At 54.8% G+C, this 17,797-nt stretch overlaps 1 protein-coding gene across 1 annotated transcript in view; it reads left to right on the top strand.

The window, feature by feature from the left end:
• Nucleotides 1–15,040, top strand: part of LOC123017332 (disintegrin and metalloproteinase domain-containing protein 9-like) — a 52,939-nt gene extending 37,899 nt beyond the window's left edge. Inside the window, exons 15-22 of the mRNA XM_044418608.1 lie at nt 1,395–1,587; nt 5,187–5,511; nt 8,053–8,236; nt 9,886–9,963; nt 11,403–11,514; nt 12,217–12,316; nt 13,346–13,394; nt 14,803–15,040. Of these exons, the coding sequence (XP_044274543.1) occupies nt 1,395–1,587; nt 5,187–5,511; nt 8,053–8,236; nt 9,886–9,963; nt 11,403–11,514; nt 12,217–12,316; nt 13,346–13,394; nt 14,803–14,820 (1,059 nt within the window). The 3' untranslated portion in view covers nt 14,821–15,040. The remainder of the gene's footprint in view (nt 1–1,394; nt 1,588–5,186; nt 5,512–8,052; nt 8,237–9,885; nt 9,964–11,402; nt 11,515–12,216; nt 12,317–13,345; nt 13,395–14,802) is intronic.
• The last annotated feature ends 2,757 nt before the right edge of the window (nt 15,041–17,797 follow it).

Genomic DNA, 17,797 nt, shown 5'->3' with positions numbered 1-17,797 from the left:
TGCCCTCGGAGAGGCAGTCTCTGGGTTGAGCAGGACCAGCTGACGGACCATTGACTTTTTTCTCCCCAGACACCCCTCTATTATCAGGAGCATCCTAGCTGTTTGGGGCTTGCAGGGAAGGAAGGGCTTCAGGCAGGAAGCTCCCCGGGTCCCTTGCACTGGGATGGTAGGGTCTGGTTGACCAGCCTGCCCTTCGCGACTTAGTGACAGGTAGTAGGGGTGGGTTAGGGTAGAGGTAATAACCCTCATTAGAACTAAATAATCATTTGCACCTGATCCAGCTGGGTCTGGGAGATTTTACGTTCTTCGTTGAGAGAGGTGCTGGCACTGGTCTCTTTAAAGGGAGCAGAAAATGGGATGGACCCTTACCTAAAAGACGCTAACATCGGTAGGCCAAGTCCCAGAATCCCCTTCCTGGCCCAGCCGCTCTCGTTAGGTGCTGCCAGCCAGCTGCAGATGCGCTTAAATGAAGCCATAATCTCGCTCATTTGAGCTCTGATTTTGGAATGGAAGCTGCTTCGGGTGCCTGGTTGGTCCCTTTGGGTTTCTCAGCAGCTTTCTGAACCATAAGCAATGGTAGCTTCTTACAGCATTATGAGAATGTTTTGCAACCACTCAAACCTGCCCTGCGTACAAGCTCAACATGAGCAGACGCGCACGTTCTCCAAAGATGTTTGCAAATTCTCAACTTCGCATTCCTATCCACCAAACGTGCGCTTACAAGTTGCGCGACTTCAAGCACAATGCGTGCATTTTAAAGAATGCATATTTTCAGTTCCTATATTCATGCTTTACTGGAGGGAAAGTGCACACTTTAAAAATGCAAACATTAAGGAATGCACAGTTTTGAAATACAGAACATTAGAAGTTACACTTTTTAAAAAATGTGTTTTCACACTTTAGTCAATGAAGGGAAAGCACACACTTCTAACATGTGGCTTTTTCCCATTCAGTTGAACCTGAGAAATAGCACTAAAATGAATGGGAGAGAGCCAAACTGAGATTTGAAGAATTTCACATTTTTCAGAGAGCGTTAGAAACCTCGAGCATCCCTTCTTGTTCCATCCCTACACTTCTGGGTGCAATAACTGGGCCAGCTGGTGGAGATCCTGCATGGCTGTGGAGCTGCTTCTAAGAGTCCCAAGCTGCAGTTCTGTTCTGGGGTTTCCCATCCCTGGGAAACAAAGCAGCCAAAGACGGTGCAAAGTGCCAAGTCTTTGGGCACCCGGGAAGCAGCGGAGGTTCCTGGCAGGGTGGAAGGACCCCGTTCCGCTAGACTTACGAGCACTTTTTGTAGTGCTGCCAAGTTGCACCTTCGGATCCCTGGCACTGCTGTTGAGCCGCGCCTGTTGAGAATGCTCAGAATCGGAAGCTCCCGTTGTTGTTTCCAACAGTTTTCGAAAGGGGGAACTGTGTGCAGAGAAAGCGCTACAGAGTGTGACCTTCCGGAGTACTGCAGCGGCACTTCTGCCGACTGCCCCCGAGACGTGTATAAACAAGACGGGATGCCGTGTAGGAACAATAACCACTGCTTCCTGGGTAATTGCCTGGATCTTGAGAGCCACTGCAACACTCTCTTTGGTGAAGGCAAGGCTGAGATTTATTATTATTATTACTACTACTACATAGAGGGGTATCACCTTTTTAGAAAGGACAGGAAGGGAAAGAGGGGTGGGGGGTGGCCAGGGAAGGGACAGAATGCAGTGAGATAGGATGCAGCGCAGATGGGGATTCGGTAGAGGCAGTCTGGGTGGAACTTAGGGGTTCTGACAGGGAAAGCGACCTGACCGTGGGGGTATGTTATCGCCCTCCAGGTCAGCTTGAGACCCTGGATGATGTCCTGACAGGCCAGATTCTAAGGATATCTCGGGGGAGAGACACAGTAATTATGGGAGATTTCAATCTCCCGGATATTACTTGGGAGACGCACTCGGCGGTGACAGCCAGGTCACGTTGCTTCCTAGAAGCTATAGAGGGAGGGTTTTTAGAAACATAGAAACAGCGCGAGTCAGAAGGGGTCTCCTGGGCCATCTAGTCTGACCTCCAGCACCAGCCGGCACCAGCCGGTTCCGCTCACGACATGCCCACCATGTGGACGTCCAGCCTGTCCTTGAACACCCGCACCAATGGGGCCTCAGCCACTTCCCGTGGAAGCCCATTCCACACCCTCGGGGTCCCGACTGTCAGGAAGTACTTCCTGGCATCCAAATGGGACCTTGGCTCCCTGAGCTTTGCTCCGTTGGAGAGCATCCTGCCTTCCTCTGCAGGGGAGAACAGGCCTCTCCCCACCTCCGTGTGACACCCCCTCACATACCTGTATGTCGCCAACAGATCCCCTCTGAGTCTCCTCTTCTCCAGGCTGAAGAGACCCAGTTCCCTCAGTCTCGCCTCAGACCCAGTTTTTCACACAGAAGGTCCGAAAGGTGACGAGGGGGGAAACATCCTTGACTTGGTCTTGACCAGAAGAGAGGAGCTGATAGATGAAGTACAGATTAGGGGAGTTCTGGATGCGAGCGATCACTCCATCCTTTGCTTTGAGATCAGGGGACTGGGGACAGGCAGCGGGTCGAGCACTAGAAGCTGGGACTTCAAGAGGGCCAACTTTGGTCAACTGAAGGCCAGACTGGGGAAAGTCTCCTGGAATGGGTTACGGGAAGGCAAGCGAGTTGAGGAGGGGTGGATGGCACTCAAAAGGGAGGTTTTGGAGGCCAAGCCTTGACGATACCTCTAGTCAGTAAGGCGGGGAGGCGGAGGAGAGTGCCGCCATGGATGCAAACAGAGGTGGTTAGAGGGATTAGACGAAAGAGGAACCTCCGCAGGAAATGGGTACTGGGGCAAATAGACAAAAGGGATACCTGGAGGAGGAGGCCCGTTGCAGAAGGATTCTACGCAAAGCTAAGGCTGATGACGAGCTGAGACTTGCCAAGAATATCAAGAGCAGCAAAAAGGGCCTCTTTCAGCATGTAAATAGGAAGAGGAAGGGGAGACAAGTGGTGGGACCGCTAAATAAGGAGGAAGGAGATCCAGTGACTGATACAAGGGAACAGGCACAGATGCTAAATGACTATTTTGCCTCTGTGTTCTCCCCAAAGCAGGACGGGGAAGATCCGCATAGGAGATGAGATGAGGCCGGGGACTTAGGGGCACAGATTAGAGTCACCCCCTTGAAGTCGAGGGGCTCCTCAGGGCATTGGACATTACAAAGGCATCAGGCCCTGATGGGTTACACCCGAGAGTACTTAGAGAGTTGGCAGGGGTTCTCTCACGTCCGCTGGCCTCCATTTTTGAGACCTCATGGAGAAGGGGTGAAGTTCCAGAGGACTGGAGCGTGGCGTCAGTGGTTCCAGTTTTCAAAAAGGGTAGTAGAAAGGACGTGGGGAATTATAGACCCGTTAGCCTTATGTCCATTGTAGGAAAAACAATGGAAAGGCTCATAATAGAGAGAGATCTAGTGATGCTAGATAGGGAAGGGAAGCTGACAGCCACACAATACGGCTTCCGCAAAAACAGGTCCTGCCAGACAAACCTTGTGGAATTATATGACAAGGTTTTGCGATGGCTAGACGGAGGGGATGCAGTGGATGTGGTATACCTGGATTTCAGCAAGGCCTTTGACAAAGAGCCCCATGATATCCTGGTGGAGAAACTGAGGAGTTTTGGGATACACCATCCACTGTCCGGTGGATTAGGGCATGGTTGACTGACCGAAAGCAGAGGGTAACCATTAGCGGGGAATCATCGGGATGGCGGCCAGTGACAAGTGGGGTCCCCCAGGGCTCTGTCCTGGGGCCGATCCTGTTTAATCTTTTCATTAACGACATGGAAGAAGGGGTGAACAGTCTGCTGATCAGATTCGCAGACGACACTAAAACTGGGGTAATGGCCACAACTGAGGAGCAGGTACTCCAGATCCAAAAGGATCTGGACAGACTATGGAAGTGGGCAGGAGGCAACAGGATGGCGTCCAACGTGGATAAGATCTTGCACTTTGGGCATAGGAATAGATGTCATAAGTAAAGATTAGGTGACAAGTGGCTGGAGAGCAGCCCTTGTGAAGGGGACCTCGGGGTGCTGGTCGACTGCAGGCTGAACATGAGCCAGCCGTGTGATGCGGTGGCCAAGAGGGCGAACACCACCCTTGGTTGCATACCCTTGGAAGCCAGAACCGTGGCTTCTAGAACGAGAGAGGGATTACTGCCACTCTGTGCGACTCTGGTGCGCCCGCAACTGGAGTATTGTGCTCAGTTCTGGGCCCCTCATTATAGGAAGGATATAGTCAGGTTGGAGTCAGTGCAGCGTAGGGCCACAAGGTTGGTGGCCGGTTTGCAGGGGATGCCGTATGAGGAGAGACTGAGGGAACTGGGCCTCTTCAGCCTGAAGAAGAGGGGACTCCGAGGGGATCTGTTGGCAACGTACAGGCACTTGAGGGGGTGTCCCCACGGAGGTGGGTAGAGGCCTGTTCTCCCCTGCAGAGGAAGGCAGGACGTGCTCCAATGGAGCAAAGCTCAGGGAGCCTAGGTCCCACTGGGATGCCGAGAAGCACTTCCTGGCAGTCAGGACCCCAAGGGTGTGGAATGGGCTTCCACGGGAGGTGGTTGAGGCCCCGTCGGTGCGGGTGTTCAAGGACAGGCTGGACATTCACATGGTGGGCATGTCGTGAGCGGAGCCGGCTGGAGCTGGGGGTCAGACTAGATGGCCCGGGAGACCCCTTCTGACTCGCTCTGTTTCTATGTTTCTACTACTACTACTACTATTAAACTATAATGACTGCTTAGTCAACCGCTGAGTTTCTGACAATTCAGTTCATTCAGAAAGGCCATCTGAGTCAAAGACGCAGTTTTTCTCACACAGAAGGTCTCCATTAGCCTTGGTGGGGACTTTCCTTGAAATATAAATGCCAACTTCAAGAAACGGGTGTTGCTCGGAGCGGGGTGGGGAGAGAAATGCTGAAACTTTTGCTTTTGTTGTAAGCCACCCCGAGGCTTTGTTGCGATGGGGGCGGCATAAAAATGTTTTAAACAAATAAACTTCTCCCACTCCTCTCCACGTGGTTTTGTTGTCTGCACCCCAGAAGCTGCGTCCGAGAACCGCCTGCGTGCAATCCGTGTGGCGCCCCGCTTGGCCCCGTCACGGGTCCCTTTCTGGGACGTGGGCAGCAGCGTCCATCTTCGCTGCCTCTCCTGCAGCCATTGTTCTGGAAGTAGCTGCGCAGCCGAGCGCTTGCAGGCAGCGAAATGGAAGCTGGGGGGCCTCGAGGAACAGGCGGGGCAGCATTTTCTCTAGTGCGAGTAATTCCCTGGAGCATTTAGTGATTTCGCTGCGCCGAAGGCCCCGGTGCCTCTTTTGGGGCTTTTTGGGTTTCGCTAGTTCTTCTTTTTCACCTGTTTCTCCTTCACTGTCTGCAGGTACCAAACCAGCCCCGCTGAGCTGCTTCAAGGAGCTGAACATGCGGGGCGACCGGTCGGGCAACTGTGGTGAGGAGGGACAAAAATACAAGAAATGTAGCGAAGAGTAGGTTGTGCCTCTGGGCAGGCCCTCGTATTCCTCAGCCGCTCCTTCGCTTTCCCGTGGGATCTTTCCCAAACTAGCTTGCAGCTTCCCAGGCAGGCCTTGACACCAACAAATGTAACAGTTAAATTCAGCACTGCAGTGCGTTAAGGATCGCGGTGATCAACAAGGCAGTGCCGGTAAACAATCACAGGAGGATGTCATGATGGTTAATCCATAGGAAGAAGACTAGTCCCAAGGTGGTGGCGGTAAGACTAGTTTTGTAAAGCCCTCGCTGGTGTCGAAAGAGATACATAATCACTGACAAAAACCAGCAGGCTGGGATGCTGAAAGAGGACGTATTCTCACATGCCCCTCTGAAAAAACTTTTAATAGGACCCGGCATGTTTGAATAACAAGTAACAGCCCAGGAAACAAGCAGCTTTATCAGTTGATTTACATGGATAAAATGCTTTGTACTAATTTAACATGATCCGTTTGCTCTTAAGAGTCATGATTTAAACATTTTCTTAACATTTGTGCCCCCTCAAAAATTTTTCTCCAAAATTTAAATTGGCCCTTAGGCTCAAAGTGAATTAGCACCCCTCACTTAGACTGTGATGGGGATGAGAATTAAAGGAGCAAAAGCAAATGGAGGCGAGATCAGTAGGAAGGATCTCAGTGTGGCTGCTCAGCATCTGCTGGGGCTCCCTCGGAACGTGTGGGGTTTGTTCTTGAACCCGGCCCTAGCCTTGGATTTCCAGGCGCCGGTGCATCCAGGGGTGTCTTGGCACACTTCTAGTTAGGTGGTGGCTGCAAAAACACAAGTCTTGAAATTTCCAGTGTGATGCGAGTGATCCATGCAGAGAGAGAGCGAGCGCGCGCGAAGGGAGGGCATATAAGGCAAGGCCAAGCCGCACGCCACTGCAAGAAGGCCGGGTGTGGGAGGGGTCCTCCGCAGTGCCCAGGGCAGCCCCTTCTCCCGGCTCTCACCTGACCTCTTCCCGGCCCCTTCCCCAGCACCCCGCGGGGCTGCGCAGGCGCCTCTCCTCCAGACACCCCTTCCGGCTCTGTCTTCAACCCGCCTTCCAGCGGTCCCGGGAGCTGGGTCGGGGCAGCCTTTGGGCACCCGATCTCGCACACACACGGCCTCTGAAGCCACCGCTCCCTTTCCAGCTCGCTGGCCTGCTCTCAGGAAACGGGCCCCTGCCCTGAGGCTTGCTTCTGTGGGGGCCACCCAGTCGCCTCCGACTCACGCAGCCCCACGGAAGAAGGGCCGCCAAGGCCCCCGGTAGCCCTGCCCGGCCCGGGTCAGCGCAGCGCCGGGGCTTCCTTGGTGGAGTCCGTCCACCGGCTGGGTGCCCCCCCCCCGCCTCTGCTTTCCCCTCCGGTGAGGCTCCCCTTCCACTGACGCGCCTGAAGTGCTGGGGAGGAGCGCCACGAAGACGTGGGCATGGAAGCTGGTTCCCCCTCCGGCTGGAAGGCGCCCAGGAGGCTTCCTCTGGGCGTCTGGCTGTGTTCATCGCTGGCTTGTTGTTTTGCTTGTTAAACTTCCGTGCAGATTTGCGGGGTGGGGGAAATGGTTGGCCACCTGCTCAAAGCCTAATTGTTTTTATCTATCTGCTCTTTAGGAGCAGCAGCTTCCCTATCAAAGCTTTTATTAGTCTGGGAGGTGAATGTCAGTCCCTTCCTTTCAAAAGCAGCCAGGTTTGGTCAGGAATGGACGGCATTTCTGCCAGACTAGCTTAATTTTTGGGCCTGGTATTTTAGCCACGATGCTTTTGTGTCTTGAGTGGTTCAGTGCAGTGCGTCGTGTTGTGTTGCGCAATGTGTGCCTTTGATGACATGCAAAGCCACAACCTGATTCCCCCCACAACATGCCCTTTCCTGTCCTCCACGAACTGAATCGCAGGATCCTGCTGATAATCTGCATTCCTTCAGTTTAAAGTTGCCCCTCTTCTAGAGACTCACTCGTTTCCCATCTAGAATTAGCATATAAGGTAAAGGTTCCCCCTTGACGTTACATCCAGTCATGCCTGACTCTCAGGGGCGATGCTCAGCTCCGTTTCCTGGCCGAGGGAGCCAGCGCTTGTACGCAGACGGTCTCCGTGGCCATGTGGCCGGCATGACTAAACTGAAGTGCACGGAACGCTGTTACCTGCCCACTGAAGAGGTGCCTTTTCATCTACTCGCATTTGCAGGCTTTTGAACTGCAAGGTTGGCAGGAGCCAGGACGGAGCAACGGGAGCTCACCCCCTTGTGCGGATTCAAACCGGCGACCTTCCAATCAACCAGCCCAGCAGCACAGCGGTTAAAACCCCTGCACCACCTGCAGTCCCTAGAATCAGCATATAAATAGCCACCAATTCTGCCCCTCAGCTAACGGTTTTGGCTAGGACTTTTCCTTCCACCCGCCTTTGCCCGTCCGTCCGGCCAGCTGGCGAGGCCTCCTGTATGCGCCTTGCCAGATTGAAGCGCACCCCCATTCGAGTGCTTTGGGGGGCCTCCAGTGGCGGATTCTGGGAATTAAGCAGGTGCCATTCCCCCTTCCTGTTCTGCTTCCAGGAATGTCTTGTGTGGCAGGGTCCAGTGCACTCGCGTTGACAGAATCCCCAAAATGTCAGCCGGACAAGGCATCGTTCAGACGGTGGTGGGGAATACACTGTGCTGGGGTACAGAGTTCCACCTTGGGTACGACGTTCATGATCTCGGAGCTGTGAGAGACGGCACCAGCTGTGGCCCGGACAAGGTAGCTTCAGCCGGACGCGTTGTCTGGGCAGGGGAGAGCTTGGCTTTGCCGGGGCGCGCAGCCTAGCCGATCCTGGCCTTTTTGAGCTCTCCGACCACCCAAGGTCCCAGGCCAGGTCAGACAGGGGAGGTTCCACCCAGCCTCTTCCTCCCCCGGAGTTCACCCCCCCCGCGCACGGCTGAAAAGCGGGGAGAAACCCTCATGGACGCTCATCAGGGCCCTGCGTGGAGAGAAAGTGCCCGAATGGGAGAGCTTAGATCGGGGCAGGCAATGGATCTTTTTGAGCATTTGGCTGGTGATGGCAGGGCGCCACTGCCCCCCGCTCCAGGGAAAGCTGTGGTTCTTCCCCTCCCCCCCCCGCCCAGTGCTTGCTAGCCTATAGAATGGGGGCATGAGTTTGGGAGGAGGGGGAGGGAAGTGGGCACCCCAGCCTCCGCTGCCAGGTGGGGAGCCTCTGCGGGCTCGATCGCCGCAGGGGCTGGGAGTGGCGCAGCCGGTGGGTAAGCCCTCGCTGCTTGCTTGCCGGGTGCCAGAGGACGAGAGAGGAAATGAGGATGAGGAAAGTGCTGCACATTTAGCGGACTGTGCGGTTTAACCCTAAATTTATGCTTTTTTCCTGACTGGACAAGTTCCTGTTACCAAATTCTGCTTGCCTGCACCCACCTGCTTGGATACGAGTGCACTTCCTTGATTCTTCCCCATTTCCTCTTTTCTTTTTTCCCTTATATGAAGGGTATCCTGAAACGTTTCGTGATACAAACTGCCTCCTTATTCACGTCCATTCGTTTGTTGTTGTGAACGTTGTGTTGAAAACAAAAAGCAGAAAGTGCAGTCAGGCATAATCTCATTTCTGAGCCCCAGTAGAAGCACATTCTCAACTTTTAGATACAAGCCGGGCTGGGGAAACCTTCCAGGGTGAAGCAGAAGCTGAACTTCCGGGCCAGTTGGCCACCATTTGCTGTGGTCCTAGAGCCACTCCCTTTGTCCTCAGAGCAAAGCTGCGGGCACGGCCACTCGCTGGTCCAAATGCCAGCCAGGAAGCCCCCCACCCCCACCCCTGCTTTGCTTTTCCGTAATGTCAATAAAAGTTGTGCATACATAGGTAATGTACAAAGCAAGTATTTAAGTAGACAGGCATAGAAACACAGAAGCAGAGCGAGCCAGAAGGGGCCTCCCGGGCCATCTAGTCTGACCTCCAGCTCCAGCCGGCTCCGCTCACGACATGCCCACCATGTGCATGTCCAGCCTGTTCACGAACAGCCGCACCGATGGGGCCTCAACAACCTCTCATGGAAGCCCATTCCACACCCTCGGGGTCCTGCCTGTCAGGAAGTGCTTCCTGGCATCCAAATGGGTCCTTGGTCCCCTGAGCTTGGCTCCGTTGGAGCACGTCCTGCCCTCCTCCACAGGCATGGCAGGTGCTTTTAAGATTTGAAAACACCCGATGCAAATTACAGGTGTCATTACTGGAGCGAAGGCTAGGAGAAAGAAGGTGCCTCTGCGGTAGAAAAACCCGGTCCCGCCACCCCGGAAGGTGTGCCTGCACACCACCCAGGCCTCTGACAGGCAGCGCATCCTGTAAGCGGCAGGTGGCAGCTCCCTTCCTCAGGGCGCTGCGTAGAACCTGAGTTTTCTGCCTCCTTTTACAGATCTGCTTAAACAGAACGTGTGTTGACCTGGCAGTTCTGAATTACGACTGTGATTTCTCAGACTGTAACAACCACGGGGTAAGTAGGCAAGAAAAGAAAACGGGGCGACCTGGGCCCATATTTCTCTCTTGATTGCGAGCTCTGGGAGAAGGAGCTTTGATTTGGCAAAGGAGCTCTGGCGGGGGAAGAGGCAGCTTCCGCTTTTATCCTATTGGCAAAACCTCTTGAAGGCTCCCGGCCTTCTCCCGCTGCCACTGTGGAAAGGACGCTGGTGGGGCTCCGCGTGCCCATAGAAGCCACCTCCCCACCACCCCGTGTTTCAGGAGCAGTGGCAGGTCGTCCCCGCAGGCTGTGCGGGGCAACGAGGCAGCTCCCCACGGTGCCACGAGCGGCTGCTCTGCCAGTCCGACACGGAAGGAGGGCAAATGGGGGAGAAAGACCCCCTCCTGGGAGGACTCTGCCTCGCCTCCCCTTCACGGGACATCGGCCATGGCTTCCCCCGGGGTGACTCTCCGAGCTGGGAGCCGGGGGCGCTGCATGGTGGGGGTCCCACTCCCCCGAGGGCCCTCCCCAGGAAGCATCGCTTGGGGGATGCAGCATGGATTCTCCAGCATGGGATCCCTCCGGAGTCTGTTCTGCCCCCCAAGCTGTTCAGCGTATGCAGGCAATCATGAGGGGGTCAAACGGCGCTTTGGAGTGCGCTGCCGTCGGGATGCCTGATGATGTGCCGCTCTAGTTCTCCTTCCCGTGGCCTGCAGGAGAAGTGGTGGATGTGCTGACCCGGGGCCCGGCCACGGCAGTGGGCTGGATGAGGCCCACAGCCGGAACCTGCCCAGAAAAGCCTGAGCTGCTGGGGGCGGGGGGTTCCCTTGACTGGATGGGGGCGCCCAGCCTGCTGGATGTGGGGTGCAGCGCACTCTGTGCGGGGGTGCCCCTGAGCACAGCTCCCAGTTGGCAGCTTGCGCAGCGGCCAGATGAGTCACTGGGGCCCAGAGGTCTGAACATACGAAGCCGGTTCTGGCCCACCGGCACTGCCTGCCTGCGTCCCGCCGGGCCCCGTTCGAGGCGCCGCTTTCACCTCACACGGCTTGGGACCACAGGACCTGCCGGATCACTTCGCCCAAGCTCTGCCTGCAGCCTCTGGGACCTTTCCCCAGGTGCCAACCCTACTCAGAGGTGACCGCAACGGGCAGGGCTTCTCTGTGGTTGTCGCCCTCCCTGGGACAGCCCCCCTGCTGGAAGCCCTTTCTGCAGGAGTCTTTAGAAATCTTCTGGGCCATCCGGGTGATTCTTTTCCAGCCTTTTTAACTGTGTATTTTTAGCTATTTAAAATTCATTTCAGCATTTTGTTTTTATGGTACTTCTATCGTATCGTACGGTATGAGCTTTGGCTATGGGTGGAGGAGGAAGAGCAGGAAGGGCGTCATGAAGGAGCTTTGGAGTGCGTTTCCGTTCTCCTGAAATGAACCCACGGCGGCTCTTTGCCTGCCACTGCTCAACGCGCTTGATGTTTCCAGGTCTGCAACAGCAAGAGGAACTGCCACTGCTTTTACGGGTGGGCCCCTCCCTCCTGCACCGGCAGGGGATACGGGGGAAGCATCGACAGCGGCCCCCCTCCAGTTTCTCGGAGTAAGTCCCCCATCGTCGCGGCTGTGCCAAAGGGCTCTGTTCGCTCCACTCACTGGGGAATCCAGCCTTGTCTAGGTTGGGCCTTGGGACATGTAAAGTAAAGTAAAGTAATTCAGGGGATTACTTCCTGTGCTTCAGCTGTTTACCTGCAACTCAAAGTGTCACGACATGCAGAGGTCGAGTAGCTGACCCCACCAACCGGACCCCAGTGCCTCCTTACAAGCCTGTTCGTTCGTTCGTTCGTTCGTTCGTTCATTACGGAACTTCTATGCCGCCCCATTTGCCGAAGCCTCGGGGCAGCTCACAACCATTATTCACGCCATTTCTATAACACCCCATAGCCGAAGTTCCCGGGAAGTTTACAAGAGTCTATAAAAACAAGAGAATAAAATCTTCTCAGAGAAACATTAAAAATTAAAACACTAAAAAGATACAGTGAAGAACAACCCCGTAAAAGAAAAACAGCCAGGGTGGGCACACCCCTCAAGCCTCGGGGCAGCCGCGCAGGTCTCCGTCAGGCTCGGCACGTGGGCGTCTCAGCCAGGGGCCGAAAAGCTGACTGGGCTGGCACCACGCGCCACGGTGGGGAGGTTATTCCAGAGATGGGGGGCCGCCACAGAGGAGGCCCCGCCGTGTTCCCGCTCGCCGAGCCTTTGAGGCCCGCCCGCATAGTGTGGTGCCTCCTTCCTCTTGTGCCCCCAGTTTCCACGAGTATCGTCGTTGGCCTGGCCACCCTGGCTGCGCTGGCTGTCTTCGTGCTCGGTCTTCTGGCCGGTTCGCAAAGAGAAAGGCTGCAGGGCTGGTGAGTGTTTTCCCTTCCGTGGCATCTCCCTGGGACCGGGCCTTCCTGGTGCTGCTCTGTGCCAAAGGGAGGGAATGCTCCGTGTAAGCTCGGACGGCACCGGAGCTCTGCAGGCCCCTGGGAAGCTTTGCAAGGACCAGGCTGAGCGCGGGGTGGGCGCTGGCGTTCGCCTTCTGTGTCGCGAGCGCTGGCCGGTTGGTTCCTGCAGCCGCGCGTGTCTCTAAAGTGCAGGTCGTATCCCAGATCCTCTTAGACGCAGCTGTCGTGTGTTCCTGTCAAAAAAATTCCTCGGAAGGGGCTCAGTCCCGCTTTCAAAATCTGTGTGCGGTGTGCCCAGATGCGCTGCTGGTCCTGTTCTTAGACTGGCGCCCACCTGGACCCCAGCACCTCTTGGCCTCCGTTGTGCGCCACCCACGGCTGCCCCGTGCTTTCCCAAGCCCCTTCGTGGGCCGGCAGTGTCACCTGGCGGCACAGAAAGCTGCTTCAAAGGTGCCGCCTCTTACTCACCTGTGAATTGGGAGAGACTAAACAGAGGCCAACGGATACCGATTTTCGACATCCTTCCAGAGCAGCACACGATCCTTGCACTGTCCAGTTCTCCTGGACCACACTTTAAAAATGGGATGACCAACTACGGGAGACCTCTTTTTCTGGCTTGGTGCAATGTTCTACAAGGTAGATATAATTAAATTCCCGTTAGCAACTGACATAACGCTCGCAGCAGCAGAAAGCTGGAGTTTATTCTGCACATCTTGAGTTTTTCTCAAAGGACTAGGGACATTTTGATCCACCTTATTACACAATCCCTTCCTGAACAGTCCTTAAGATTCCATATTGATAATTTTGCTTAAGTGTTAGCATCTCAATTACAGAGCAAGATGCTAATTTTTCCAAAGGATTTTTTTGAATCCATGACTCTGCTCTCAGATGTCTACATATTTCTAAAATATTTTTATTCTGCATATCTGTGGTCAGTAAATTAAAAGTAATAAACCAGTACAACTAACTTTCCTGTGTTTCCTTCAATAGTTTTGCAAGAGTGATCCCCTTCAAAACACCATCACTATCAGCAGATACAGTAAGTTACTAAAAGCTTTTTTGCTGGAAGGACCCAGTTCCTGCTTTTATGTGGGTGGCGAGGGTGTGGGGTAGGAATGGACACACCTTGCTGGCACTTAAATTTCTCCCTTGAACACACAGAACCCACAGTCGAAGGAAGACATTTATTTACTAAACGCTACTGTGTTGTTTCGTGTTGCTTTTCCCGTCATGCATGCTGCCCGGAGAGGGCTCCCTGCTGAAATTGGGAGAAATAAAGCAAAGGCTGAGCTAATTTTATATTGATATTTTTTTGTATTTTAACTTAATGTTTGCACTTTACAAACATTTTAATTTAATGTTATAATTTAATGTTTGTATTCTAACTTAATGTTGTAAGCCGCCCCGAGGCTTCGGCGAATGGGGCGGCATAAAAATGTTTTAATTAATTAATTAATTAATTAATTAATTAAGGTGCCCGAAGGCATAATAAATCTGCAGGACCGAAGGCGGCACAGTCGGAAGAGTTTGTACCGCCCACCTGCGCTCAGCTTCCTCCCGGGGCTTGTCTGCGCTTTGTCCCCCTTGAGCTGCTCGCTCTGGTCGTCTGCCCTCGGGCGGCTTCCCCTTTGTGCTGCTGCTCCACAAGGCCTATTCTCTGCGGGAAAGGGGCATTTTCTCAAGCAGAGCCATCGTTCTCCCTGAAACCAGAAGATGGCCTCTCCCTCATCCTTCCTTCCGTTGGGGATTTCTCTGCCCCCACCGGACGCTTGCCGGGCGCTGGGTCTCGCCTTGAGAGGGCTGCCCAGTCACGCTGCTGGCGTGGCTGCTTGTCGGCCCCGGCAGTCGGCCATCCGCTCTCTCCTGGGCACTGGTGCAGCTCCCGGCACCCAATCCAGACGCCAGGAAGGTGCTGGCCGCTTGGCTGCATTTGCAGGAGACGTTCCCCTCCGGCGCCTTTGCAGAAATGCCGCTCGCTCCGGCCAGCGCTCTTTGTTAAGCTCTGGCACCTCGTGACTGGGCTTCCCTTGGGAGGGGGGGCAGGCTCAGCCTCTTAGTTCATCCTGCTCACCTCTGCCATGAGAAGTGAGCTGCCTAAGGACCCACGGGTGGGATGTCCGGAACCTCTGACCCTTGGGGGCAGGCCGTGTACCCACGGCCCCGGCTCCTGGAGTGGCCCTCTGCATTCGCAGCGCCAGCCCCGCCTCTGTTCTTAGCTGGGGGCAACGGCGGTGCCCAGAGAGAGAGTGAGGGAGAGGCGGGCCAGCAGGCTCCTCGCCACCTGGGCGTAAGTGGCACAGGGCTAGCTTGCCACCTGAACTTCTGAACTCTGAAAAGGTGCCCGAGAAGGCTTTGCACGGCTCTCTGAATGCACAGGTGACCTCTCAAAGAACCGCAGGTCCAGGTGAGCAGCCTGCCCTTCTCAACCCTCATTTCGTCTCTTTCAGGGACCAGTGAAAAGCTAAACCTCTGAAGGGGCGCATCACTGGAGAGCCGACAGGCAGACCTTGCTGTAACTTCTCCCGTATAGATAGATGCTGCTGCTAAGGAGCAGAACAGTCCTTCGGATACCTGAAGAATCACAGAAATAGCTCCCAGGAGGGTGGGGGTGCAGCCATGCCCAGGGCCCCTGAATTCGTGCCGTATGTTTCTCTTCTGTTGGCTGGATGCTGTTTTCTTGCTTTGTCTCACTAATTTTCAAATAAAGCATTATTAAGAATTTGGGCTTCCTGAATGTTATCACTCAATCGTTCAAGTATTTGGGAAGCCTGTAGCTGACACTTACTGCTATATAGCTGATTATATATGCGTAGTCCAAGAATATACAAGATTTAATTTTAGCTGGGCTTGTTCTTTAGTTCTGGAATCAGAGAATAGAGGGGACAGAGGGCCATCAGGGGGGCCCCCTGCTCAATGCAGGACTCCCAAGTTCAGCCATCCCACTCAGCTGGCTGCCCGCCTGCTTCTTGGATGCTTCTAGATGTGCTAACAAGAATTAATAAGGAAAAATCTTTTGATCCAGTTTTCGTTTGTAGTAAAAATACACTTCTTATTACATCACATCAAAACAGAATGCATTGATTTGGATAAAATTAAAAATGGCCTTTGTTGTGGTGAAGGAGCAATTGGCAACGGGTGTTTGGTCTTAACAGATCGAGAGGAAACAGGACTTCCTACATACGTCTCATTATCAAAGATCCCTAGTTCTAATTGGAACGCGCTCCCCAGAGAGGTCCTCCTGGCGCCGTTGTTATTTGTTTTTCGGCGCCAGGCCAAGACCTTTTTATTTAAACGTTATTTTAATTAATTGCTGATTTATTTATTGGTTTTAAATTATTATGCCAGGATGTTTCCGTTTTTATGTATCTGTATTGATATTTATGTGTTGGAAGCCGCCCCGAGGCGTTTGCGAATGGGGCGGCACACAAGTATTCCAAACGAATGTTTAGGGGAGCACTGCTGCGGCCCCTCGACAGCGCTGGGCAGCCTTGGGCACCTCGGATCCCCGATCCAAGCTCAGAGACAGTGCATGGGCGGCTTTCTGAGGCTGGCCTTGGGGGGGGGGGGGGGGATGACAGTGACCCTGCTGGAAATTCGCTGGCCGATTTCAGCTGGATGCAGCAGGAGCTTCCGACTCCCTCAGCTTCCACAAGGTCGTCTTCTTCCCGACACCGATTCGCGCCGGAGGCTCTTCGCATGCTGATTAAAGGTTGGGGGGGTGTTACTACTGCGAGGGGGGGTCCTTCCCGCGGCCTTCACCAGAAGACAACAGGATCTTCATGCTTCACCCGTCAGCCTGGCCTCCGATGGGCACCTGATCCTGGCGGAATATCCAGGAAGGCCTGAGTCGGCCCGGGCTCGAAGAGGTGGGTGAACAGGCGGTGGCGGCCGTCCAGGCTTGGTGGCCTGCTGGCCACCGCAGAGAGCTTGGGGGCCACCTGGGCCCGCGGCTTTCCCTGGGAGGGCGGGGGCCTCCTCCGTGGACGCTGCCTCGCCAGCCACCGGCCTTTCATTTGGGCTGTGGGGCGACGCAGCTGCACGCGCCAGTCCGGACGAGGGGGCCCAGGACAGAATGGGCGGCGCGCACAGGGCGCCTCCCGCAGCCCCGAGGTCCTCCAGGCGTGCGCCTGCACCCGCTGGTCACAGAACTGGCTGGGAAGGGGCCGGATTCTCCAGGGTTCCACCCGGCGCTCCTTGTTCACCAGATTCATTTGTGCGCCAATGGACAAAACGCTGTTTTGAACAGGGGAAACGCACACTGTCTCCCCATCGAGGAAAACGTGAAAAGTGTGTTCCGTCGAAGGCACCGTTTGGCACCAACACAAGTTTGGCGATTTGCACGCCATTTTAGAGAACCTGCTGCCCTGTGGAGGGTTAGGCGCCCGCATGTTGTTTGAGCATAAACCAAATTCTCATAACTCCTCGAACCAACCGCAGGGGAAGGAACCTGGAGTGCACGCTGAGCGTGACGGAGTGCAGGATGCGAGCGCGGCCAGACCCTCTGGAGGCAGCGCCCAGGCCGTTGCACGGATTCACGCGTGCTTAAGCGGGAGGCTGCCGAAGACTCCAGCTGCCTGCGGGAGAGGACGCCTCCCTAGGAGGAGGAAACCTGGAAACGGTGGAGAGGAGGAGTGGAGAGGGCTGGAGCTCCAAATTGCCTGGCGGTTTAGAGAAAGCTCCAGAATAGGCGCCCCAGCAGCACATGCCGCGCTGGTCAGGAAGGAGCGCGGCAAGCCCACGAGGTCGCCGGCGGGGCTCATCAGCAGCGTCCCACAAGCCACCACAGAAAACCACGGTTCCCTGAGGACACAGAGGCCGTGTCCCCAGGAGGAGAAGTAGCAGGAACGCACACTCGCCTGGCGGGCACGCGATGGACGATCAGAGATGCAGAAAAGCCTTCCCAGGGGCAGGCTGCTAACACAGCAAGGTGACAATAAAGCACACGCTCTGGGAAGCTGGCTATGGATGCTGGGGGGGCTAAAGGAGGACGAAAAAAGGTAAGGAGACCGAGAGTCTAGTCTCCCCATCTGTGCGTGGGCAGGAGGTGCTCATGCTGCTTCTCAGATACCTCAGGCAAGCAAAACAGCTGACAAAAGACGGATTTTCCACCTGTGGATGAGGTTTACTTTGACTTCCAAGGACGTTATGGCAGCCCCCCCCCCCCGCAAATATTCCTGAGCAAAGGTCGCACACACGGAATAAGAGGAGAGCTCCTCTTTCAGGCTGGTGGCTGGTTAAAGATCAGAACCATGCAAGAACGAATGGTAGATTCTCGCCATGGAGAGCAGCAAGAGTGGGCCCCAAAGAACTGCCCTGAGGCTCCTGATTTTGGGCTTGTTCCTAACCGAGGAGTGCGCAGCGAGGCAACCAAGTGCATGGGTGACACCAAATTCTTTTGCATGGTTAAGAGAAAATGGGATTGTGAAGATCTCCAAAAGAACT

Source organism: Varanus komodoensis, unplaced genomic scaffold, assembly GCF_004798865.1.
Source record: "Varanus komodoensis strain SLA01 unplaced genomic scaffold, ASM479886v1 scaffold91, whole genome shotgun sequence".
Classification (NCBI taxonomy): Eukaryota; Metazoa; Chordata; class Lepidosauria; order Squamata; family Varanidae; genus Varanus; species Varanus komodoensis.
Note: the sequence above shows the minus strand (reverse complement) of the source record. Positions and strands in the feature narration are given on the sequence as shown.